The sequence below is a fragment of the Oryctolagus cuniculus genome, chromosome 1 (assembly GCF_964237555.1).
Source record: "Oryctolagus cuniculus chromosome 1, mOryCun1.1, whole genome shotgun sequence".
NCBI classification, from domain to species: Eukaryota; Metazoa; Chordata; class Mammalia; order Lagomorpha; family Leporidae; genus Oryctolagus; species Oryctolagus cuniculus.
Window position 1 is genome coordinate 197,935,313 of NC_091432.1, and position 21,633 is coordinate 197,956,945.

General features: G+C 46.4%; 1 protein-coding gene across 6 annotated transcripts in view; it reads left to right on the forward strand.

Annotated features, from left to right (window-relative positions):
* The window catches only part of PHF24 (PHD finger protein 24), an 80,500-nt gene that overhangs the window by 52,989 nt on the left and 5,878 nt on the right, over window positions 1–21,633 (forward strand). For all 6 annotated transcript variants that reach the window (XM_051844411.2, XM_070053694.1, XM_051844421.2 and 3 more), the window contains 4 exons: window positions 13,914–14,295; window positions 14,971–15,156; window positions 20,977–21,055; window positions 21,353–21,558. In XM_051844411.2, the coding sequence (XP_051700371.1) occupies window positions 13,914–14,295; window positions 14,971–15,156; window positions 20,977–21,055; window positions 21,353–21,558 (853 nt within the window). The remainder of the gene's footprint in view (window positions 1–13,913; window positions 14,296–14,970; window positions 15,157–20,976; window positions 21,056–21,352; window positions 21,559–21,633) is intronic.

Below are 21,633 nucleotides of genomic sequence, written 5' to 3' on the forward strand. Positions count from 1 at the left end.
GGCACCACTCAGGACACTTGCCCAGTAGTGCCTCTGCCTGAGGAGGAGGAGGGGAGGAGAGGAAATGTGCAGTATTAGCAGTCTCCAGGCTGGGGAGGTGAGGATCTGTGCCTGGCACAGTGATGCCTTCTGGCCTGGCCCCATGGAATATTTTCATTACAGCTGAATCCCAAGAGTTCAGCTTTAGGCCCAAGGATAGATTCTGACTTCCTGTCCAAAAATGGAGTGGTGAGAAGGCCAAGCCATTGTGTCTACCATAGAGCCATTCTGGGAGAGTTTTCCTATTCCCTTCCTCCCTTCTGACCTGGCCAAACCTAACGATACCCTTCTTTAATAGGACTGGCTTCCATGGGATCCTGGGATACATTGTGAGAGGAGAATGGTTAAACATTTTTTTTTAACTCGATGGCTGACTGAAGGATGGGTGTGGTACTTCACGCACAGCTTGGTGGAGTAAAAACTCTGACAAAGCTTTATGTTAGTTAGCACCTCTGTTGTTTAGAATCCCTTTTCCTTTCAAACTCCTCTCATCTGTTTAACAGACCAAGATAATCAGGGGTGTATCAAGAAAGTCAGAAGGATCCAGCCTGCAAATACAGTCTTCGCTCCAATTCAGAGATGGGTTGTTGAAGTTTTCTAAATTGATCTCTTCATTGAGGGCTCTCGGTACCACACTCCCATGACCCTGGAAAGACTGCTACCTGTATCTAGATGCTCCCCATGTCTTGGACCTTGAATATCATTTCTTTGATGTCCAGCACAGGATAAACAGTAAGCTTTCGAAAATCCTAAGAATACTCCCTGACTCCTCCTTAATCACAACATTGAGTCTGAAAATCAAATTATTCCAGAATGTTTATGAAGGATGTCACCAGGTGGCCTTAATCTCAGAAATGCTCTCACAAGTGAAATGAAAGGGGAGAGAATGGCTTGCCCAGTTTGACTGAGAGTGTGCGAATGTGTCTAGATTTTACTCTCTGGATGTTTCAACCTTTGATCTTTTACCTATTCTCTGATCACATTCATATGCTTTTCTTCTTCCAATGTTTGCCATATCTTTGACAGTGCTTCCTTTTCCCAGAACAGGAATGCTAAGACCTTCACAGGCCCATTTTTTCCAGGACACCTCTTCATAAGTGGATCATATTTATGCAAATAGTTCCCTTCTCTTTAGCCACAGAATCTATTATCTTTCAATCCTTCCTGTTTCTCTCCGTCAGTGCCACTTGGTTTCAGCTATCTTCATTTCCCAAACTGATTTATTCATTTCTGATGGGAATGTCATTTTCTACTCCACCCCTCAATCTTAATGACCAAGGAATTGCTTACTAGCTTTGGATCAAGAAGCCAAGACCATCAGACTCCAGCTGGAGACATGTTTCATTTTCCCATTATGACATCCCCCTCCATTCTCCCCGCCTTCCAGCAATCTCCTCAGAGACCCACATACGTTTACTGAGTGTACTTACTTGCCAGGCACTATGCTAGCTAAATAGGAGAGTTTCTTGCCCCTCAGGAGTTCACGTAGACTCAGTCTGCATTTCTCTAACCATTTACTGTAAAAGCGTAGGAAAAGTAATGGGAAGTTTACAACTCTACAGAGTATCTACAGGAATCAGTATAGAATATGCTTTTTCCCAAGCATCATTGAAACTCAGCTGCTGTTGTGTGCCTCTTCTGGCAGCCACATGTAGCCCCCGTGCCACTGCCCTGCCAGAATTAGTTTTGCCCATATTCTTTGAGTGAACGAGCCACACTCTTGCCTTATGTTTTGAAAGAATAATATAGTTTACAGAACCTTATGTTTTGGAAGAATAATACAGTTTACAAAGCCTTTGACCTATGATCTGGTTGGTTTGAGAATGTCTCATCTTACTGAAACCTCACTGAAACAGCCTTACGTGGGCTAGCTGGTGTTCTCTCACACTCTCACTTTCTTCGTTTGATTTTTGAGGTTTGTGAGTCTCCTCTAGGGAAAGCCCAGTGATTCACTGCAGTCACCACCTACCAGTGCTTAGGTTGTGCAGAAGAGTTTTCTGCTGGGTCCTAAGGCCAAGCAATGCATGGGTCGGTCAACCCCTGGACTCCTCAGGACTGTCCCTCTTCTTGGCCTCAGAAAATCCAATTTTCTGGGTTTTTTTTTCCCCCTCCCTGAAAGTCAAATACAAATTCCCTTCTAAGCAAATATTTTAAGCATACTATCTCAGACCAGTTCTTTGGGATGATGCTAATTCTTATGTGAAGGCAGGTTTCCTCGCCTATTTCTATTCAGCCTCCAGGCTGGCTTCATACCATCTAAGTCATGAAGAAGTCCCCATATAGCTCCATGCCTTGGCATGTGCTTTTACCTCTTCCTGGAATGCCTTTTTTTCCTTATCTACTGTGGTAACTCCCACTCACATTCAAAATTTAGCTCAAGCAACACTTTTTTTTTAATCCTACACTTGTGCCCCCTACACTCGCACATACTCACTGCTTTCTCACAGGCTGAGTGAGGCTCCATTTGTTCATTCTGCCAACAGTGATTAAGCACCTGAGTGCACTTGACACATAGTAGGCTGGATTCAACAAATGTTTGTAGAATCAACAAACAAGTAAATTAAAGTTTAATAACTTCATTAGTGGGGCCCAGGGCAGAAAACAGGGAGTGCCCCTCCATTGTGCTGGAAAGCTCTGTTTGCTGAGTGCAGTCACACCAGCCAGTCATGGTTGGCCCTGATGTTCCCTAACTGTTGCTCTGCTTCTGTGGGAGGTCAGCTCTGTAGCTCTTAATGAAGACTACGTCTGTGCCCCCTGAGGCTAAAGATCATGCCATGATTTTGTTCTCCGTGTATATTAGAACCTTGTGAGCTTGCAGTAAATATTAAACAGCAGCAGGACCTTCCTCATGCCTCATAGTCTTGAGCAGAAACCAGGAAGACAGTTTTATTCCATCTTTAGTCCTACTGCTCCTTGGAAAAAAAAAACAGCAAAGCCATGTGCAGTTGATGTGACTGTGTCTTCTGCATACACAGAGGTGAAGAGAGATGGGGAGGTACCACGTAGACCCCTTGAAGGTTTACAGACTTGAAAACTAAAAACAGTCTAGAGGCTACTGCCAGGTGGCAAAACTGGCTGCATAAGAGCAAGCTCCCAAAAACTGTAGTGAGGCACTGCGACAGCCAGCCAATCACTGGAGAACAACAGGACCACTGGAGGCTTGGATTTCCTCAAAGAACAGCAGAGGGTGAGAGCATTCTTTTTGTTGATTTTGTTTAAAGTCTCAGGATTAATAGTGATATGCACAGTGAGCTTGGGGTGTGTGCTGTGTATTCTGCATTTTTTACAGACCCTGGTTCTGCTGACTTTCCATATGCTAGTCACCGTCTATGCTAGGTAGGTATATGATTTGCCCTAATGCTCTCAGAGAATCCTTCAGACCCTTACTTTCAGGACCCAGTTGTTGACCATCTTGAAAATTTTCACCTGTGTATGCAGGTGCTACTCATGCGATGTTTCTCCAGCTCAGACCCAGGACAGCAGATGTATTTTCAAGCTTCCTACTTGTGCCCTTAAGGGAGCCACCCTCCTGTGGTCCAGGCCACAGATACAGCATAAGGGTAGGGGACTGTTGATTTTGCTAATGTTGGTCCCTCTTTTCTTATCATTGTTATTGTGGGAACTGACTAAATTTTAAAATTTTGTTAACTCCCTTGCAGTCAGAGAAATCACCCATATTACAGTACAGTTACCTGTTTTCACCCTGACTTGCTATTCAGACCTCACCTATAGGAAAGCAGAGTGAATCTGATGAGATGAGATGGTGACTGTGTAGTTTCTAGAATTGCAATTTGCAGATCAGGTCTGAAGAGTCTCTGGGTAATTTTGATGAAGAGAAAGGGTATGGACACCATGATCTCAAATTAACTTTTTATATTGCAGTCATTTTTGCAACATTCATTCAACAAAGATACATATTCTGTGGATGCTAGTGATAATCATCTAGACTTTTCTACCTCTTGATCTCCCAGTGAAAAACCTGAGATTGCTTTTCCTATATACTCACCCCACTCTGGTTGTGCCCCCAACCCCACCCTGCCGAAGCTTCCATGCTCTTGTTCCTTGTCACCTCCAGGCGATCACTTTCTGTTGCTTTTGAGCCTTTTAAATACTGCCATTCCCATATCAAGAATCAGATTAAAGGAAGTACTTCGGATTTAACATGCCGTATGAGGACTCTTGCCTGTTAGGAGGGTTGTTCCTCTGGCTCTCCACAGTTCTGAATCTTTATGCAGTGCTTGGGAAGAGAGATCCCTAGCTGCCCTCTCTGCCTGATTTTTCTGCCAGCTCCTGCTGTGGAAGAGCCCCTCCTCTTACTTCTACCATTTCGCCCTTATAAATAATCCCACTGCATTATAAGCAGGTGCTCTGCAGCGAATGGGTGTGTTTTACATGCACACATTCTAGGCTTCCCACATAATGTCTTACTGCCTGACAGGTAACATCTAGACAGCCTTCTCTTACCAGAACGAAGATTCTGGTTGTCACTGTTTTCATTTCCTCCAGTTCACAGAATCAGATAGCCTTATTCTACTTTCCTGTCTCACTGTTATTTAACAACACCTGCTCCTGTCCCCCAGGGGTTTTTACAACCCTTCCCTAGTTACCACAGATTCTCTGACAGTCACATGATCCTTGGGACAATAGCTTTTTTATCCTATTTTCCCCCTTGTCAGGAAGGCAGAAAACCCCAATTCCACCCACCAGCCAAAGAAGTAATTATTAAGTATAATTTATGGAATCTTTGCAGTAGATTTCCTTTTAACTCACTCTTCTTCCTAGGACTTCTTCCAGCACAGTGGAGGCCAGGTTTTTCTCACCAGGCATTTGTTTTTATCCATTGCTAATCACTACCACTTGTTTCTCTAGAAATTAGAGCTGATTGTGTTAACATCTCAAACACCCCAGGTGCATATCTTTGATATTTCAGCACACTCATTTTTAATCAAGTTGTCTTTTGTATACAGATTTGATCCTCTTCATTAAGCATTAAGGGTTTTAGCTTCATTTTTAAGGCTTAATTATGTTGTGTCCTCAGTTTACTGTCAAATCAAAGCCATGTCAACTCAAAATTACTTGAGGGTTCTTTGGATTTTGGTGATTTCCTTTTAATGATCCTGTTCTACATTTTCTGCCTTTACAAATGTAAAATGCTCTAGAAAATTGAACCATCTTCAGTAAAAGGAATATTAATTCTCCAAATCATTTGTACTGGAAAGTGTTTTTTTGTTATTTTACTTTTTTATTTGTGTGATTTTTTAGTAGATGTCAGCTCAGTCTTCATAGAAATCTCTTTAAGGATAAAATCTCAAAGTTTTGTAGTGATATCATTAACAATTGAGATACCTTAATAGCAATTCTTGATATCTTTAAGATAATAATGGTGGCCGGCGCCGCAGCTCAATAGGCTAATCCTCTGCCTTGCAGCGCCGGCACACCAGGTTCTAGTCCCGGTCGGGGTGCCGGATTCTCTCCCGGTTGCCCCTCTTCCAGGCCAGCTCTCTGCTATGGCCCAGGAGTGCAGTGGAGGATGGCCCAAGTGCTTGGCCCTGCACCCCATGGGAGACCAGGATAAGTACCTGGCTCCTGCCTTCAGATCAGCGTGATGCACCAGCGCGCTGCAGCGGCCATTGGAGGGTGAACCAACAGCAAAGGAAGACCTTTCTCTCTGTCTCTCTCTTTTCACTGTCCACTCTGCCTGTCAAAAAAAAAAAAAAAAAAAAAAGATAATAATGGTATCCTTAGGCTGAATAATGGATTGTAGCAAGACTATAGTGTGTTGAGAGGGGCCTGTGGTTACTTTGCTGATACACTATTAATGAGTCAAACACTTACAGTGTAACCCTCCCCATTGGCTGGCCTTTGTTCAATAACTCTTGTTAAACATCCTCTGAAAAAGCCAATAACACAATGCGCATTATTGATTTTCCTCTGATGAATCATTCTTCAAATGTGAATTTAGCATGTTTATTCCAGATAAGTATGTCTCAACTTTTTTTTCAATCCATGCCTTCTTTATGATAAACTTAAGTCTTATGACTGCTTTCTAAAAATTAGGACATAACTTTTGTGGAGAGGCTACCCCCAACTATTTGGAGCATTAGTACCTTCCAGAAACCAAGGGAATACAGAAAAGCTCTGTTGTTTTGTGGTATGTCACACACAAAAATCACAGCTTTTAATATTTGATTTTTAAATATATTATGATTGACATGCTGTTTTAGGCCACTTATTTCTCCGCTTCTGGAGTTTCTGATATACACCCCAACCTGCCCAGCATCCAGCCAGTTCACCATTTGAGAATCATTGCTCCAGTCTTTGTGTTTAAAAATTAAATAAATTTTAGGCCGGCGCCGCGCCTCACTAGGCTAATCCTCTGCCTAGCGTCACCGGCACACCGGGTTCTAGTCCCGGTCGGGGTGCCAGATTCTGTTCTGCTTGCCCCTCTTCCAGGCCAGCTCTCTGCTGTGGCCCGGGAGTGCAGTGGAGGATGGCCCAGGTGCTTGGGCCCTGCACCCCATGGGAGACCAGGAAAAGCACCTGGCTCCTGGCTCCTGCCATCGGATCAGCGCGGTGCGCCGGCCGCAACGCGCCTCCGCGGCGGCCATTGGAGGGTGAACCAACGGCAAAGGAAGACCTTTCTCTCTGTCTCTCTCTCTCACTGTCCACTCTGCCTGTCACAAAAAAATAAATAAATAAATAAATAAATAAATTTTATCTCTTTTTTTATAACATGGCAGAATCACAGGTTATTTAGTAATTTCCCTGTTGAGATTGTTTCTGCCTTTTTATCACTAAGAAAATGCCCTAATATCAGGGTGTGCCTTAAGCCTAGTAGTTAAGGCATCACTTGGGATGCCCATATCCCCTATGAGAGAGCCTTGGTTCGGGTGTCAGCTCTCCTCCTGGTCCTACTTCCTGCTAATGCACACTCTGGAAGGCAGCAAGTGATAGTTCAAGTACTTGAGTCCTTGCCACCCACGTGGAAGACCCAGATCAAGTTCCTGGCTCCCAGCTTCAGGCCTGGCCCAGCCCCAGCTGTTGCAGACATTTAGAAAGTGAACCAGAGGGTAGAATTCTCTCCCTCTGTCTCTCCCCCTTACCTCTCCCCCACTTCTTTTCTCTGTCTCCCTCTGTCTCCTGGTCTGTCTCTCAGATAAATAACTGAATTCACTGTTAAGCATTCCAATAAGTATTCTTTTACACATAGGTCAAAGAGGATCAGCTGCTTGTATAGGGCAGGTTTCCTTTAGTCAAAGGTGTATCAGCAGCTGTCCGTCACCGTTAGACCTTCAACCACACAGACTATTCATCTTGCACTACACCAAAGGCAGATATTTCCTTACACCCTTATCTTTTAGAGGTCATCATTTTTAAATCAAAAGAAAAGAATAGTTAATTAAAAAGTTAACATGATTTTAAACTTGGATTTTTTTTTTCAAATTTCAGATTCATGAAATCATTTTAAAGAGTCACTATCAGAGCTGTTTTAATGAAAATATAGATAGAAAATATCAGAGAGAGTCCCATGGAGTATTAAGAAGAGGAATGCTCCACAAATTTCTGGGTTCAGTTACGGATCAGTAAATGCTATATATACAGGGTCACCACATAAAATACATTTATTACTCTGGATCACAGTCAAAATTTCATTTTAAAGATTTATTTATTTGGGGCCAGCAAATAGTGGGTAAAGCTGCTGCCCGCAGTGCCAGCATCTCATATGGGCGCGGGTTTGGGTCATGGCTGCTCTACTTCCAATCCAGCTCTCTATTATGGTCTGGGAAAGCAGTAGAAAAATGACCCAAGTCCTTGGGCCCCTGCACCTGTGTGGAAGACCTGGAAGAAGTTCCTGGCTCCTGGATTCAGATTGGCACAGCCCCAGCCATTGCAGTCAACTGGGGAGTGAACCAGCAGATGGAAGACCTCTCTCTCACTGCCTCTCCTTCTCTCTCTGTGTAACTCTGACTTTCAAATAAATAAATAAATCTTTAAAGAAAAAAGATTTATTGGCTGGCGCCGTGGCTCCCTTAGCTAATCCTCCCCCTGCAGCGCCAGTACCCCAGGTTCTAGTCCCAGTTGGGGCACCAGGTACTAGTCCTGGTTGCCTCTCTTACAGTCCAGCTCTCTGCTGTGGCCCAGGAAGGCAGTGGAGGATGGCCGAAGTGCTTGGGCCCTGCACCTGCATGGGAGACCAGGAGGAAGCACCTGGCTCCTAGCTTTGGATCAGCACAGCGCGCCGGCTGTAGCAGCCATTTGAGGGGTGAACTAATGGAAAAAGAAAGATCTTTCTCTCTGTCTCTCTCTCACTAACTCTACCTGTCAAAAAAAAAAAAAAAAAAGGATTTATTTATTTTAAAGGCAGAGAGACAGAGAGACATTCTGTCCACTAGTTCATTCCCAAAGTGGCCAGCAATACCGAGGTCTGGGCCAGTCCAAAACCTGAAGGCAGGAACTCCATCTAGGTCTCCCACATGAGTGGCAGGGCTCAATCTGCGGTCCTCGACTATCTTCCCAGGCACATTAGCAGGAGGGTGAGTAGGAAGTGGAGCAGCCAGGACTTAAACCGGCTATGGACTCAAACTCCAATGTGGGATGCCAGTATCATAAGTGGTGGCATAACCTCCTGTGCCACAATGCCAGCCCCAGACAAGAAATTTTAAAAATATCCCACTTAAGGTGGTTTTCTGCGGGAAAACCTGGTGGTTCTGGAATACGTAATTGCTCATAATAAAAGTATACAGTGTAGGGTCGTGTGTCAGTTTTGCATTCTCCATCATGGTGTGCCTCTCACTAAAATAGGGAACTCACCTTCTTGATTATCCATAGTGCCCATCGGTTGCCCATGAGGCATCTGGTTAGTGGCTGAGACTATAGGTCCACCCTCCTCAAGAAACCCCTAGTGCCAGCATTGTGTCACAGCAGATTAAGCCGCAGCCTGTGATGCCAGCATTCCATATGAGCACTGGTTCAAGTCCCAGCTGCTCCACTTCCCATCCAGCTCTCTGCTAATGTGTCTGGGAAAGCAACAGAGGATGACTCAAGTACTTGGGCTCTTGCCAACCATGTAGGAGACCCAGATGGATTTCTGGGCTCTTAGCTTTGGCCTGGCTGTTGTGGCCATTTGGAGAGTGAGCCAGGAGATGGGAGATATTTCTCTCTAATTCTGCCTTTCAAATAATAAATAAATAATTCTTTAAAAAAGAAAAAACACTCCCTGATCCAAAGCCTCAGCAAAACCTTTGACACACACTCTCCTCTTCATTCTCATAGCCACCCTGGCTGGATACTCTCACTAGGTCACTTGGCCTTGTAAAAGAATACGAAAAATAATATGAGCATTTTAAATGCTTAAGACTGGATGCTCAGAGTGGGTGTTGTGATACAGCAGGTTAAGCCATCACTTTTGCTGGTTTGAGTCTGGGTTGCTCTGCTTCCAATCCAGCTCCTGCTGCCAAGTACTTGGGCCATGGCCACCCCTGTGAAAGACCCGGAGTTCCTGGCTTCAGCCTAGCCCAGCCCTGCCTGCTGGGGCCATTTGGGGAGTGAACCAGCAAATGGAAGACATTCTCTGGCTCTCTCTGTCATTCTGCTTTGCAAACTAAATAAGTAAATAAATAAAAGAGACTATATTCTCCAAATACATTCATTAACAGATAAAGAACTGAATCCCAAAACAATAAAGCAACATGTTCTGGGTCAAAGAATAGCAAATCCAAAATTAAAACAAATCATTAGATTACCAATCTAGGATTTTTTAAAAATTATGTGCCTGTAGGAAAATTTAAAATACAGAAATACAGAAAGATGAAAAATATATATGCATCCTTTCTTATAAAAATTTGATTATCACATAAGCATTTTTGTGAACTGCTTTTTACATTAATATGTACACATATTTTGAACATCTTTCCACATCAATAAACTTCCTTTTTTTAAAAAAAGATTTTATTTATTTATTTGACAGGTAGAGTTACAGACAGTGAGAGAGAGGAGAGAGAAAGGTATTCCTTCCATTGGTTCACTCCCCAGATGGCTGCAACAGCTGGAGCTATGCCGATCCGAGGCCAGGAGCCAGGTGCTTCCTCTTGGTCTTCCCACATGGGTACAGCAGCCCAAGCACCTGGGCCATCCTCCACTGCCCTCCTAGGCCACAGCAGAGAGCTGGACTGGGAGAGGAGCAACCGGGACTAGAACCCGGCGCCCATATGGGATGCCAGCGCTGCAGGGGGAGGATTAACCTGCGCCATGGCGCCAGCCCCAACACATCAATATACTTCCACTTTAATACTTTTCATGTTTATTCTTCCCTGGCACCATAATTTAACCATTCCCATACTGTCCAATATTTGCTTCTAATTGAGGAAAAAAATAATCACAATTTTATGAAGTTATTGTTTAATTTTGGAATTAAAAGATTTTGCTTTTAATCACAATTTAACAGTGGTCCACTGAAGCATGGACACCTTAAATGATTTCCTGAATTTGCTTAATAAATCTTCCCTCAATAAATCTCCTTTGCCACCTCCCTATAAAACAGTTACTTATTACTTATTGAAAGCAAATATTTCTTGCCAATCAATTTCAACTTTACAGATTTACAGATATGGGGAGGTGTGTCTTATCCATCAGTGTATCAGTTCAAGAATATGGTTTCCTTAGTACAACAGATGGCAGGGAAGGAATTTGCACCACTGTGGTTCATACTGTGTTTCTGGAAAGAAGATGAGACTGACTTCAGATAGCATGTGTATTTTTTTTATTTTAATTTTAATTTTAATTTTTTGACAGGCAGAGTGGACAGTGAGAGAGAGAGACAGAGAGAAAGGTCTTCCTTTGCCATTGGTTCACCCTCCAATGGCCGCCGCGGCTTGTGCACCGCGCTGATCCGATGGCAGGAGCCAGGTGCTTTTCCTGGTCTCCCATGGGGTGCAGGGCCCAAGCACCTGGGCCATCCTCCACTGCACTCCCTGGCCACAGCAGAGAGCTGGCCTGGAAGAGGGGCAACCGGGACAGAATCCGGCGCCCTGACCGGGACTAGAACCCGGTGTGCCGGCGCCGCAAGGCGGAGGATTAGCCTAGTGAGCCGCGGCGCCGGCCCAGATAGCATGTGTATTAAGATGTCATTTAAAAAGGCAAAAAGACTTCAAAATCAATTAGTTACAAAATGTTTATTAAGCATCTATTATGTTCCAGACACATTGTTAGGCAGTGGTGATAGGCACTTTGCAAAGTAACACAATTTAATAGAGGAAACGGATATTGATCAGATAATCATCCTAATAAATTTGTAAGGACAGAGAGAAGTGCTCCAAAGCAGAAGAGCATGGTGCTGTGGGCACGCTGACCAACCAGGAGTGGAGTCAACAGTGACCTCCCCAAGGAAGTGATGCTTGAGCTGAGCTAGATAGATGAATAGGCACTGATGGAGTGGAGAAGAACATTCAGAAGTCCCAGAATTAGGAGCATGACAAACAAAGACTGAAAGAAGGCCAGTGTGGGGAATGGAGGCCAGACCATGCAGGTCCCATGCAGGCAGTGGAAAAGGAACTGATTTAGGAGGCTTTATCCTGGAAGTTGTAGGAAGACATTTAAAAGTTTTAAGCAGGGAATACCATGAAAGCCGAATGTCCCAAGGATATCTTTAATTCAACATACATGAAATCCTACTTCATTTTCCTTCTTTCATTTTTTTTTTTTTAATTTGAGAAGCAGAAAGACAGTGAGAGATCTGTTATCCACAGGTTCACTCTTCAAATGGCCACATCAGCTGGGGCTGAGCCAATTTGAAGCTGGTAGCCCAGAACTCAATCTGAGTCTCCTACACGGATGGCAGGGACCCAAGTACTTGAGCTTTACCACTGCTTCCCTTGGTATATATCAGCAGAAATAGGGAATTGGATGCAGAGCCAAGACTTGAACCTGGGCATTCTGACATGGAATGCAGATATCCCACATAGCAACTCAACCACTGCACTGTCAACAATTTCCCCAAAGAAACTGAGGATATCTTCCTACCCACCCTTCAGCACCCACTTTGACCCCCATAGTGTCATCTCACCTTTCTTTAGGTACTGGCAGCGCTTCATCTGACTTCTTTGGATTCTGATATTAAGTAGCTTGAATGATGAGACTTTGATCTCCTCTTTTCTATTTCCTATGATGTGCAGTTAGTACCTTGCTCATAGTCCTGTTCAGGAAGCATTGGTTAGGATGGATTGAGGGCAAGGCTAAAGTGGGCTCTTGGCTTTACTTAGAACAAACATTCCTAATCCTCCGCCTGCGGCGCCGGCACACCGGGTTCTAGTTCCGGTCGGGGCGCCAGATTCTGTCCCGGTTGCCCCTCTTCCAGGCCAGCTCTCTGCTGTGGCCAGGGAATGCAGTGGAGGATGGCCCAGGTACTTGGGCCCTGCACCCCATGGGAGACCAGGATAAGTACCTGGCTCCTGGCTCCTGCCATCGGATCAGCGCGGTGCACCGACCGCAGTGCGCCGGCTGCGGCAGCCATTGGAGGGTGAACCAACGGCGAAGGAAGACCTTTCTCTCTGTCTCTCTCTCTCACTGTCCACTCTGCCTGTCAAAAAATAAAAAAGAAAAAAAAAAGAATAAACATTCCTCAGCTGACTCCACGGAGGCCCCTCAGGCTAGGAGGTAGCAGGCCAGCTTTGCAGTGTGCCACTTTAGGCCCTTACTTCCCAATGTACTTTGGTCCTACAGAGAAGGGCAGGGATAACATCACTGTTTAATCTGTAAAGGGTGTGGCACTTTCCTGAACAGTTCAAAAAATCAAAGCAGAAAATGTGAGTGACATTAGTGGGGCAAGCCTCAGAAGTGTGACAAGCACCTTAGAAGGTTGTTAATAGGCCAGTTGTTTATGATATACACACAAAGAGGCAGAGCTACTACTAATTGGAGCAAAAGAGTGTTTGTGACCTTGACCACATGAATAGGGGTGGTAGAGTTTCCTGACTACCTAATCCAGGAGTCCTCTAAAAACAGAGTAAATTCACTCTGACTTAAGAAGTAGGCATTGGATGAGGATTATCCCTGAGTTGGGCACAGCACTTACTAGAATAGCTTTCCTTAAGGCATAAGGCCTGAAATGTGCTGCAGGCTTGCTTTAAGCCTTGAGTCTTCTTATGGGGTAGAGGATCAACTTGTATTCTGAGGTCTCCAACTATCTCAAAATAGTCCCAGACCCCTGGCCCAAATTGGCTTCAGGACAGGCAGGAAAACAGAGATACCACTTTGCACATGTAGAGTGCTTTCCAGTTTACTAAGAACCAGTAAGCCCATTTTCTTGCATTATCCCTAGACAGCCCTGTGAAGTACTGTGGCAGATAGGCCTCATTCCATAGGTGGGAAAGCAGTCACTGGACTAGTCTGAAGGAGAACAAAGATAGGCATCTGACCTCATGGTTAAGACACTGGTTAGGGCACTCATGTCCCATATTAGAGTACCCAGTTTAATACCCAGCTGCAGCTCCTAATTCCGCTTTCCCACTAATGCAGACCATGGGAAGCAGCAGGGATGGGTCAAGTAGCTGGGTTCTGGACACCCGTGTGTGAGACCTGAATTGCATTCCTGGCTTCTGGCTTTGGCCTCTGCCTAACTTGGCTGTTGTGGGTATTTAGGGAGTGAACCAGAGGATGGGTGCTCTTTCTCTTTCTGTCTCTCTTCCTTGTAGATAGATAGATAATATAACGAAGGTCTTGTTATCCTTTAATACATGCTACTTCCACTCCACCATGCTACTGAGTCCTAGGAGAGGGAGAAATTTAATAGAATTAACACTTTGGTGAGTGGTTGAAACCAATTGACCCAACATGCTTAGCCATTGGCTGAGTCTGGGCCCTCTTCTTTTTGTCCACAGAGCCATGGGGGTGTTGATGTCTAAGAGGCAGACAGTAGAGCAGGTGCAAAAGGTGAGCCTGGCTGTGTCTGCCTTCAAGGATGGGCTGCGGGACAGACCTTCCATCCGACGCTCAGGTGAGCTGCCAGGGTCCCGCCGTGGCACTGTGGAGGGCTCCGTTCAGGAAGTACAAGAAGAGAAAGAAGCAGAGGTGGGCACCTCAGTGGTCCAAGAAGAAAGCAGTGTCAACCGTGCGGCCTGGGAGCGGCTCCGAGATGGGCGTGGAGTGGAGCCGGAGGAGTTCGACAAGACCAGTCGTTTCGTACCCCCTGCCTTCATCCGCCCCACCAGGAAGCTGGACGATGACAAGCCTCCAGATATCTCCTTAGAGCCCAGAGAGCCCGTGAGTGTCCACTTAGGGCAGGAAGCTCGATTCTTAGCCCTCTTGAGAATCAAGGAGCAGGACAGGGAGACCTGGGTATGGGTGAGGTGAGACCCAAAACCAGAAAGCTGGAGCTGAGTCTAGAACAACTGTTAAATGTGTTCCACAAGAATAAAAGTGTTGCTTACGTCCTGAATCAGTGTTAGTGGAAATTGTGGGGCAGTGAGTGAGAAGGAGCAACACTATGGCGGTCCTGGCAGCTCTTCGTCCACAGGTTCTCAACCACAGATAGTAGCGCCCCCTGTAGGGAGCATTGGGAAATCTGGGAGGGGGAAATACAGGGAGGTCACAATGACTGGATGTTGCCGTTGGCATTTGGTGCCAAGAAAACCAGGAATGCTAAATACCCTACAAAGCCTGGGACCATCTCTCATCACAGATTGTTCCTGTTTCCAAAAATGCCAATAGTATCCCTGCTCAGAAACGTGATCACAAAGCCTTGAGCAACTGGAAGGGCCTGCTGATTGTTATTCTCTGGAAAGAAAGCTCGATCACCTTAACACTGCCTTCAGATGCAGCTGTTCTCTCGGCTCCGCAGGGGAACTCAGACCCGTGCAGGTAGCTCTGTGCAGAGTGGCCCTAGGATCTTGTGCCAGCACTTAAACGTCGCTGTTTGCTCCTGCCATCTCTCCCCAGGTTGTCAACGATGAGATGTGTGATATCTGTGAGGTCTGGACGGCTGAGAGCCTCTTCCCGTGCAGAGTCTGCACCAGGGTTTTCCATGACGGTTGCCTGCGCCGCATGGGCTACATCCAAGGAGACAGCGCAGCGGAGGTGACCGAGATGGCCCACACCGAAACGGGCTGGAGCTGCCACTACTGTGTGAGCCTGGACTGCAGGGGCCAGGGGCTGCTGCACAGGGGAGGACTTGGTGCTTTTCCTGGAGGCCCAGGAATACCTGCTTCTAGGCAGTGACCCCAGGAACTTTCTAACAGTACAGACAAGTATCCTAGAGCCAGGGTGGGGTTTCCCAACCTTAGGACTATTGACATCTGGGGCAGGCTAATTGTTGTGGGGGATGGGTGCATTGTAAGGTGTTATTCAGTATCCCTGGTCTCCATTAGATGCCAATAATGCATTGCCCCCATTTGTGAAAACCAAAAATGTCTCCACTTATTACCAAATGTGCTGCTATGGTGAGGCAGGGGTTGGGGGGACAGCAAAATCCCTCTCAATTGAGAACCAGTGACTAGAGTATTGAGGGGATAGAATGAGGGTAATTCTGCTAGAGTAGTGCTTTCTCTCATAGTTTGTAGTCGTCATTTGTTGTACATACTCACCTGAACAACCAACCTGAGATCCTAACCAGTTTGCTTCCAACAGGGATAGATTCTGTCACAAGAAAACACAATCCTGACAACCTCCCTTGACTTACCACCTGACTTTTAAAAACATTTATTCTTCATCTCCATAGTGGCCATTATGTACATATCAAGGTTCTAATATTTAAAGATTTATTTATTTATTTGAAAGGTAGAGATCCAGAGAGAAGGGGAGATGAGAGAGAACTTCTTTCTGCTGGCTCACTCCCCAAGTAGCCATAACAGCCAGGGCGGGGCCAGGTCAAAGCCAGGAGCCTGGAACTCCATCCTGTTGCTTCCATGGTAGCAGAGGCCCAGGAACTTGGGCCATCCTCCACTGCTTTCCAAGGAACACTAGCAGGGAGCCAGATGGGAAGTAGAGCAGCTTAGTCTCAAACCAGCACTCGTAAGGGATGCTGGCATTGCAGGGGCAGGTTTAACCAGCTGCACCAAGATGCTGGCCCTGAGACAGGGGTCTTCTATCCCCGGGTTCACTCAAATGGCTGCAATAGCCAGGTATGGGTCAGGCCAAAACTAGAAACTCCATCCTGGTCTCCCATGTGGGTGCAAAGGCCCAAGTACTTGGGCCACCATCTAATGCTTTCTCAGGCACATTAGTAGAAAGCTGGATCAGAAGTGGACTGGCCAAGACTTGAACCATCACTCTGATAGGGGATGCTAGCATTGTAATAGGCAGCTTAACCTGACGTGCCACAATGCTGTCCCCAGTAACAAAACTCTATTGATTCAGAATTTTGCAAATTATATGTTAATACCTTCCAGTTATTTTTAAAGATTTATTTTACTGGGGGCCAGTGTTGTGGTGTAATAGGTAAGGCCACTGCCTGCTCAGATTTATTTTATTTATTTGAAAGGCAGAGTCACAGAGAGAGGGAGAAAGACAAAGAGAGAAAAATCTTTCATCCGCTGGTTCACTCCCTCAGTGGTCACAATGGCCAAGGCTGGGCCAGGCCAAAGTCAGGAGCCAGAAGCTTCACTCTGGTCTCCCATGTGGGTGCAGAGGCCCAAGCACCTGAGCCATCCTCCACTTCTTTTCCCAGGCACATTAGTAGGGAGCTGGATCTGAAATTGAGCAGCCAAGACTTGAACCAGCACCCACATGGGATGCTGGTGCTGCAGGCAGTGGCTTAACCCATTGTACCAGTTTTTAAAGAAGGGTAGCATCTAAGATTTCCATTGAGAGCCAGACTCGTATCCATTGCTTACCACACATGAATGGCGTTCATGGCTTGCTTTCCTCATCTGTTGTCCTGCAATATCTTCCTTATACATTAATTTCAGAGTAAGGAACATCAGCTGATCCCCCTATTCTCACTTCCTCTTTATTTTTCTAGAAGGAAGCAGACATGTGTCACTCTCTATATATTACTGCTCCTTAAACTGAAGTTTAGGACAGCTGTTTTCAGCCACATAAATACCTTTCCCCCTGGAACGTGCCACACCAGACCCTGCTCCACAGCCAACCTCCCCCCGCACGCCAGCCTTTTCACTCACAGCCACTCTAATTTGTGTTGTGCTGCTGCCACAGGACCAGGTAGAAGGCATCTCCTTCCTGTCCCCAAGGAACACACAGCTCCCTCCCCAGTTCCTGTCACAGTCCTACCACCACTGGAGAGTTCCACTGGGCTTTGTACAAAGCCTTCTTCCAAGTTCCTCTCCTTTCTTTCCTTCTCTTCACGTTCTTAAAGAACTTTATCATCTCCCTTGGCCTCTCAACTACCTGTCATCTGACTTCTGCATCCATCATTCTGCTGAATTGGCGCTTGTATGTAATTATCATGCCCGTGACCTCTCCTCAGACATCTTCACACTCTGTCTCTCTGAAGTACTCAGCACTCCCTTAATCCCTCTTTTTATGATAGCTGGAGTATTTTTGTATTTATTATGGTTTGAGTATTTTTGTTTTTATTATGGCTTGAGTATTTTTTATTATGATTTGAGTATTTTTGGTGAGAATTGTTGTACAAGAGATGGAAATGAGAAAAAACAGAAAAAGTCCCAGCACCCCAGGGTTGCGACCATTACCTGACCACCTGCATCATGCAGCTCTCTTTGGTGTCCGAGATCCTCTTCTCTAAGCAGTGATTCCCCTCCAACCTTCTGTGAGCGTTCTTTCTCCATGCCCTTAGTTCTTGTCACAGCCCTAATGCTGGTGTTTCTCAGGGTTCCGTTGTTAACACTTTTCTCACCGTACACTCTCCTTGGGTGCTGTTATCCTACAGCCACCATCTAAACACTAATGACTCCCAAATCTGTGTGTCCAGACTTAAATTTCCTGTGTCTTGGATTTACCCATCTTGATGTCTCACAGGTACTTCACGTTCAGCATGCTCCAAAATGAACTCGTCATTCACTTAAAACTTGCCCTTCCTCTGTTCCTTATCTCTGTGAATAGTAATATCATCCCCCTGTTCCCAATGCCAGCTCATTTCTCTCACCTTTCAAATCCAGTAAGTCAACATGTTCTATTGATTCTAACTCTAATAGCCCTCATGTTTCTCCCTTCTTATGTCTTACTTCAAAAGCCTCTGTGGTGGTGTAGCAGGTTAAGCCGGCTGCTGCAACACCAGCATCCCATATGGGTGCCAGTTTGAGTCTCGCTGCTCCACTTCCAACCCAGCTCTCTGCTAATGCAATGGAGGATGGCCCAAGTACTTGGGCCCCTGCATTCATGTGGGAGACCCGGAAAAAGCTTCTGGCTCTTGGCTTTGGCCTGGCGCAGCCCCAGCCATCACATCCATTTGGGGAGTGAACTAGGGATGGAAGACCTCTTTCTCTCTTTCTGTAACTCTGCCTTTCAAATAAATAAATAAATAATAGTAATAAATCTTAAAAAAATAAAATACCCTCATCTTCTCTTACCTGCACTATGCCACAACCATCTGCTTCCCATGCCTCTAGACTTAGCCTTCTTTTTTTTTTTTTTTTCTTTTGACAGAGTGGACAGTGAGAGAAAGAGACAGAGATAAAGGTCTTCCCTTACCATTGGTTCACCCTCCAGTGGACGCTGCGGCCAGCACACTGCGGCCGGCACACCGCGCTGATCCGAAGCCAGGAGCCAGATGCTTCTCCTGGTCTCCCATGCGGGTGCAGGGCCCAAGGATTTGGGCCATCCTCAACTTAGCCTTCTAACCCATTTTCCAACTAGCAGAGATCTGACCATTGAACCCCTCCCCCATGCATACACTTAAAAGTCCTTCAGTAACCTCTTTTTACCTTCAGAATAAAGGCCTACCTTGCAGGACTCAACAAAGGGCATTGGAGGTACTTCATAGGCTGCCTTGGTTCCCTTTATCATGACACATTCACCCATCCCATACACTCAGCCATACTGAACTCTTGGAATTTTACATACACACCATTGTGGTGCCCAGTATGTGCTGTGTTTACTGAAAGAATAGCTTGAGGCCAGCACTGTGGCTCACTGGGCTAATCCTCTGTCTGCAGCACTGGCACTCCAGGTTCTAGTCCTGGTTGGGGCGCCGGATTCTGTCCCGGTTGCTCCTCTTCCAGTCCAGCTCTCTGCTGTGGCCCAGGAGTGCCGTGGAGGATGGCCCAAGTGCTTGGGCCCTGCACCCACATGGGAGACCAGGAGGAAGCACCTGGCTCCTGGCTTCAGATTGGCGCAGCGCGCCGGCCACAGTGCACTGGCCATAGCAGCCATTGGGGGGTGAACCAACGGAAAAAGGAAGACCTTTCTCTCTCTTTCTCTCTCTCTGTCCACTCTGCCTGTAAAAAAATTTTAAAAATTAAAAAAAGAATAGCTTGAATTCTTTATGAAATTCACAAATGAATACTCATGAAATATCTGCTTCTGTTCTTTAATAATATTTTAGGGGGAAAAGCTAGCCTGCTAGAGAAAGAATCTTTGATAGTTTAAGGACTGCATAGTAATTTTAACAAATTATCGGTGCTCAGTTTGAATTAAAACTTATATGGCACCATAAAAAAATCATTTGGCAGGGAAAGCATGTGGTTTGGCAGTTAAGATATCAGTTGGCACTGCAGAGGAAGGCTCGCTGGGATTTCCTGGCCACACCCTCACAGCCTTCTTCAGATCTAAGCCTCTGACAACCTCAGCTCTCCACCCCGTGGCCCGTCCCTTCAGATCTTTTCAGGACACCAGCTCTCTCAGTTGCTAGAGTTCCACAGATCAGTAGCAAGTACTGGGGTAAGATTGAGGGAGGGAGATAGCAGGAGCCTGTCCCTCTGTGTGACAGGTGGAGGGTTTGTATGTGTGCTATGGGAACAAACACAGAATAATGTCAAGGTCTGGTCTGGGTTGGGCAGGGTGGCCTGTAGTCCTGCCCTACAGTGTGGGTCATAACTCATAACCCAAATGTATGTTCCAAGGTCTTGGGATGGTGGCTTAATAACACAACTTTGGATATAACAACCCACACCACTCACCTGGGAGTCCAAGATTTAGCTCTGCCTCCTGGCTTTGGCCTTCTGGTTGTAATGGGCATTTGGGGGCTGAACCAACAGATGTGAGGTCTATGGAAACAAAACTTAAAAAAAAAAATAAAGTCAGTTGGGACACCTGCATCCCATATTGTGGTGCCTGGGTTTGAGTTCCTCCTCCACTCCTGATTCCGGCTTCCTGCTGACACACACCCTGGACGCAGGAGGTAGTAGTTGGGTCCCTGCAATCCCTGTGGAGGACCTGAATTGAATTTCTGTCTCCCAGCTTCCACCCGGCCCAGCCCTGGCCACTGCAGGGCTTCAGTGAATGAATCTGTGAATGGAGATTGATCTCTCTGCCCAACCCTCCCCTAATTAATAAATACAATTTTTAAAAACTCGCTTGATTTTAAGAAGTTTGTCATGATGACATCTCTTTCAAGCCATGCTGGAGTTATTTGAAGTGATACAGCCCACTAGGAGCAGAGCTAGAATTTTGCTTCTAACTAAAATGCTCTTTGAACACAGCCTAACACAGAAGCCAGGTGTACAACATGGGTAGAGAGGGAGCTGCTCTGGTGGATGGAGATGGGGGTTCACAACCCTGCCCAGCCCGGCCCCCTTATCCCTTAAAGCAGCCTCCAGGAAACACCTAGGTTGGCTCAGAGGATACTGTGAAAGCCTGTGTTTTAGCAGAAGGGATTCAGCTGGGCTCAGGTCGTCTGGGTTCTGGGGAAGACTCTGCCCCGGAGTTATGGCAGCTGAGCAAGGCATTTCCCCTTTCTGGGGCCCCCGAGAATTCGATGAGCTTGGAATTGCCTTCCAGTGGAAATACTGTGCATTCCCACCCGTGTTGGCCCTTTGCCTTCTGTCTTCCTGGTCTGAGGGCCACTGACTCAGATCTTCCCTTTCTCAGGACAACCTCAACCTGCTGCTCACTGAGGAGGAGATGTACAGCCTCACGGAGACCTTCCAGCAGTGTAAAGTCATCCCTGGTAAGGCAGGATGGCGCAGCCAGAGTGGAGAGGACCAGGCACAGTGCTCCTTCACGGCTTCTGGGATGAACCTTGAGAGCAGGATCTGAGAGTTGGGGTGGGGAGTGGGTCCTTGTTCCCAAGTTGCTGGCCAGCGGAGGCCCTCACTGCCCCCAGCACAGCCTGAGTCACCCTGGCTCGGGAGGCAGAGATTAGCCAAGAGCTGTGGCTGTGGGGCACCAAGGGTGCACTGGAGGTAGGCAAATTCCCCAAAACTGAGGGAGGGTGGGCATGGCCAGCAACGGGTGCTTCCCACAGATTGTTCCCTGACGCTGGAGGACTTCCTGCGCTTCCGTCACCAAGCAGCAAAGAGGGGGGACAGTGACAGGGCCTTGAGTGAGGAGCAAGAAGAGCAGGCGGCCCGCCAGTTTGCAGCCCTGGACCCGGAGCATCGAGGCCACATAGAGTGGCCCGACTTCCTGTCCCACGAGTCCCTCCTGCTTCTGCAGCACTTGCGTCCTCAGGTAAGCCAGCAGGATGGAATGCCCACGAAATACTGGGTGACAGAGGCCTGGGAAGCGTGCCGGCAGGCTGGGAGA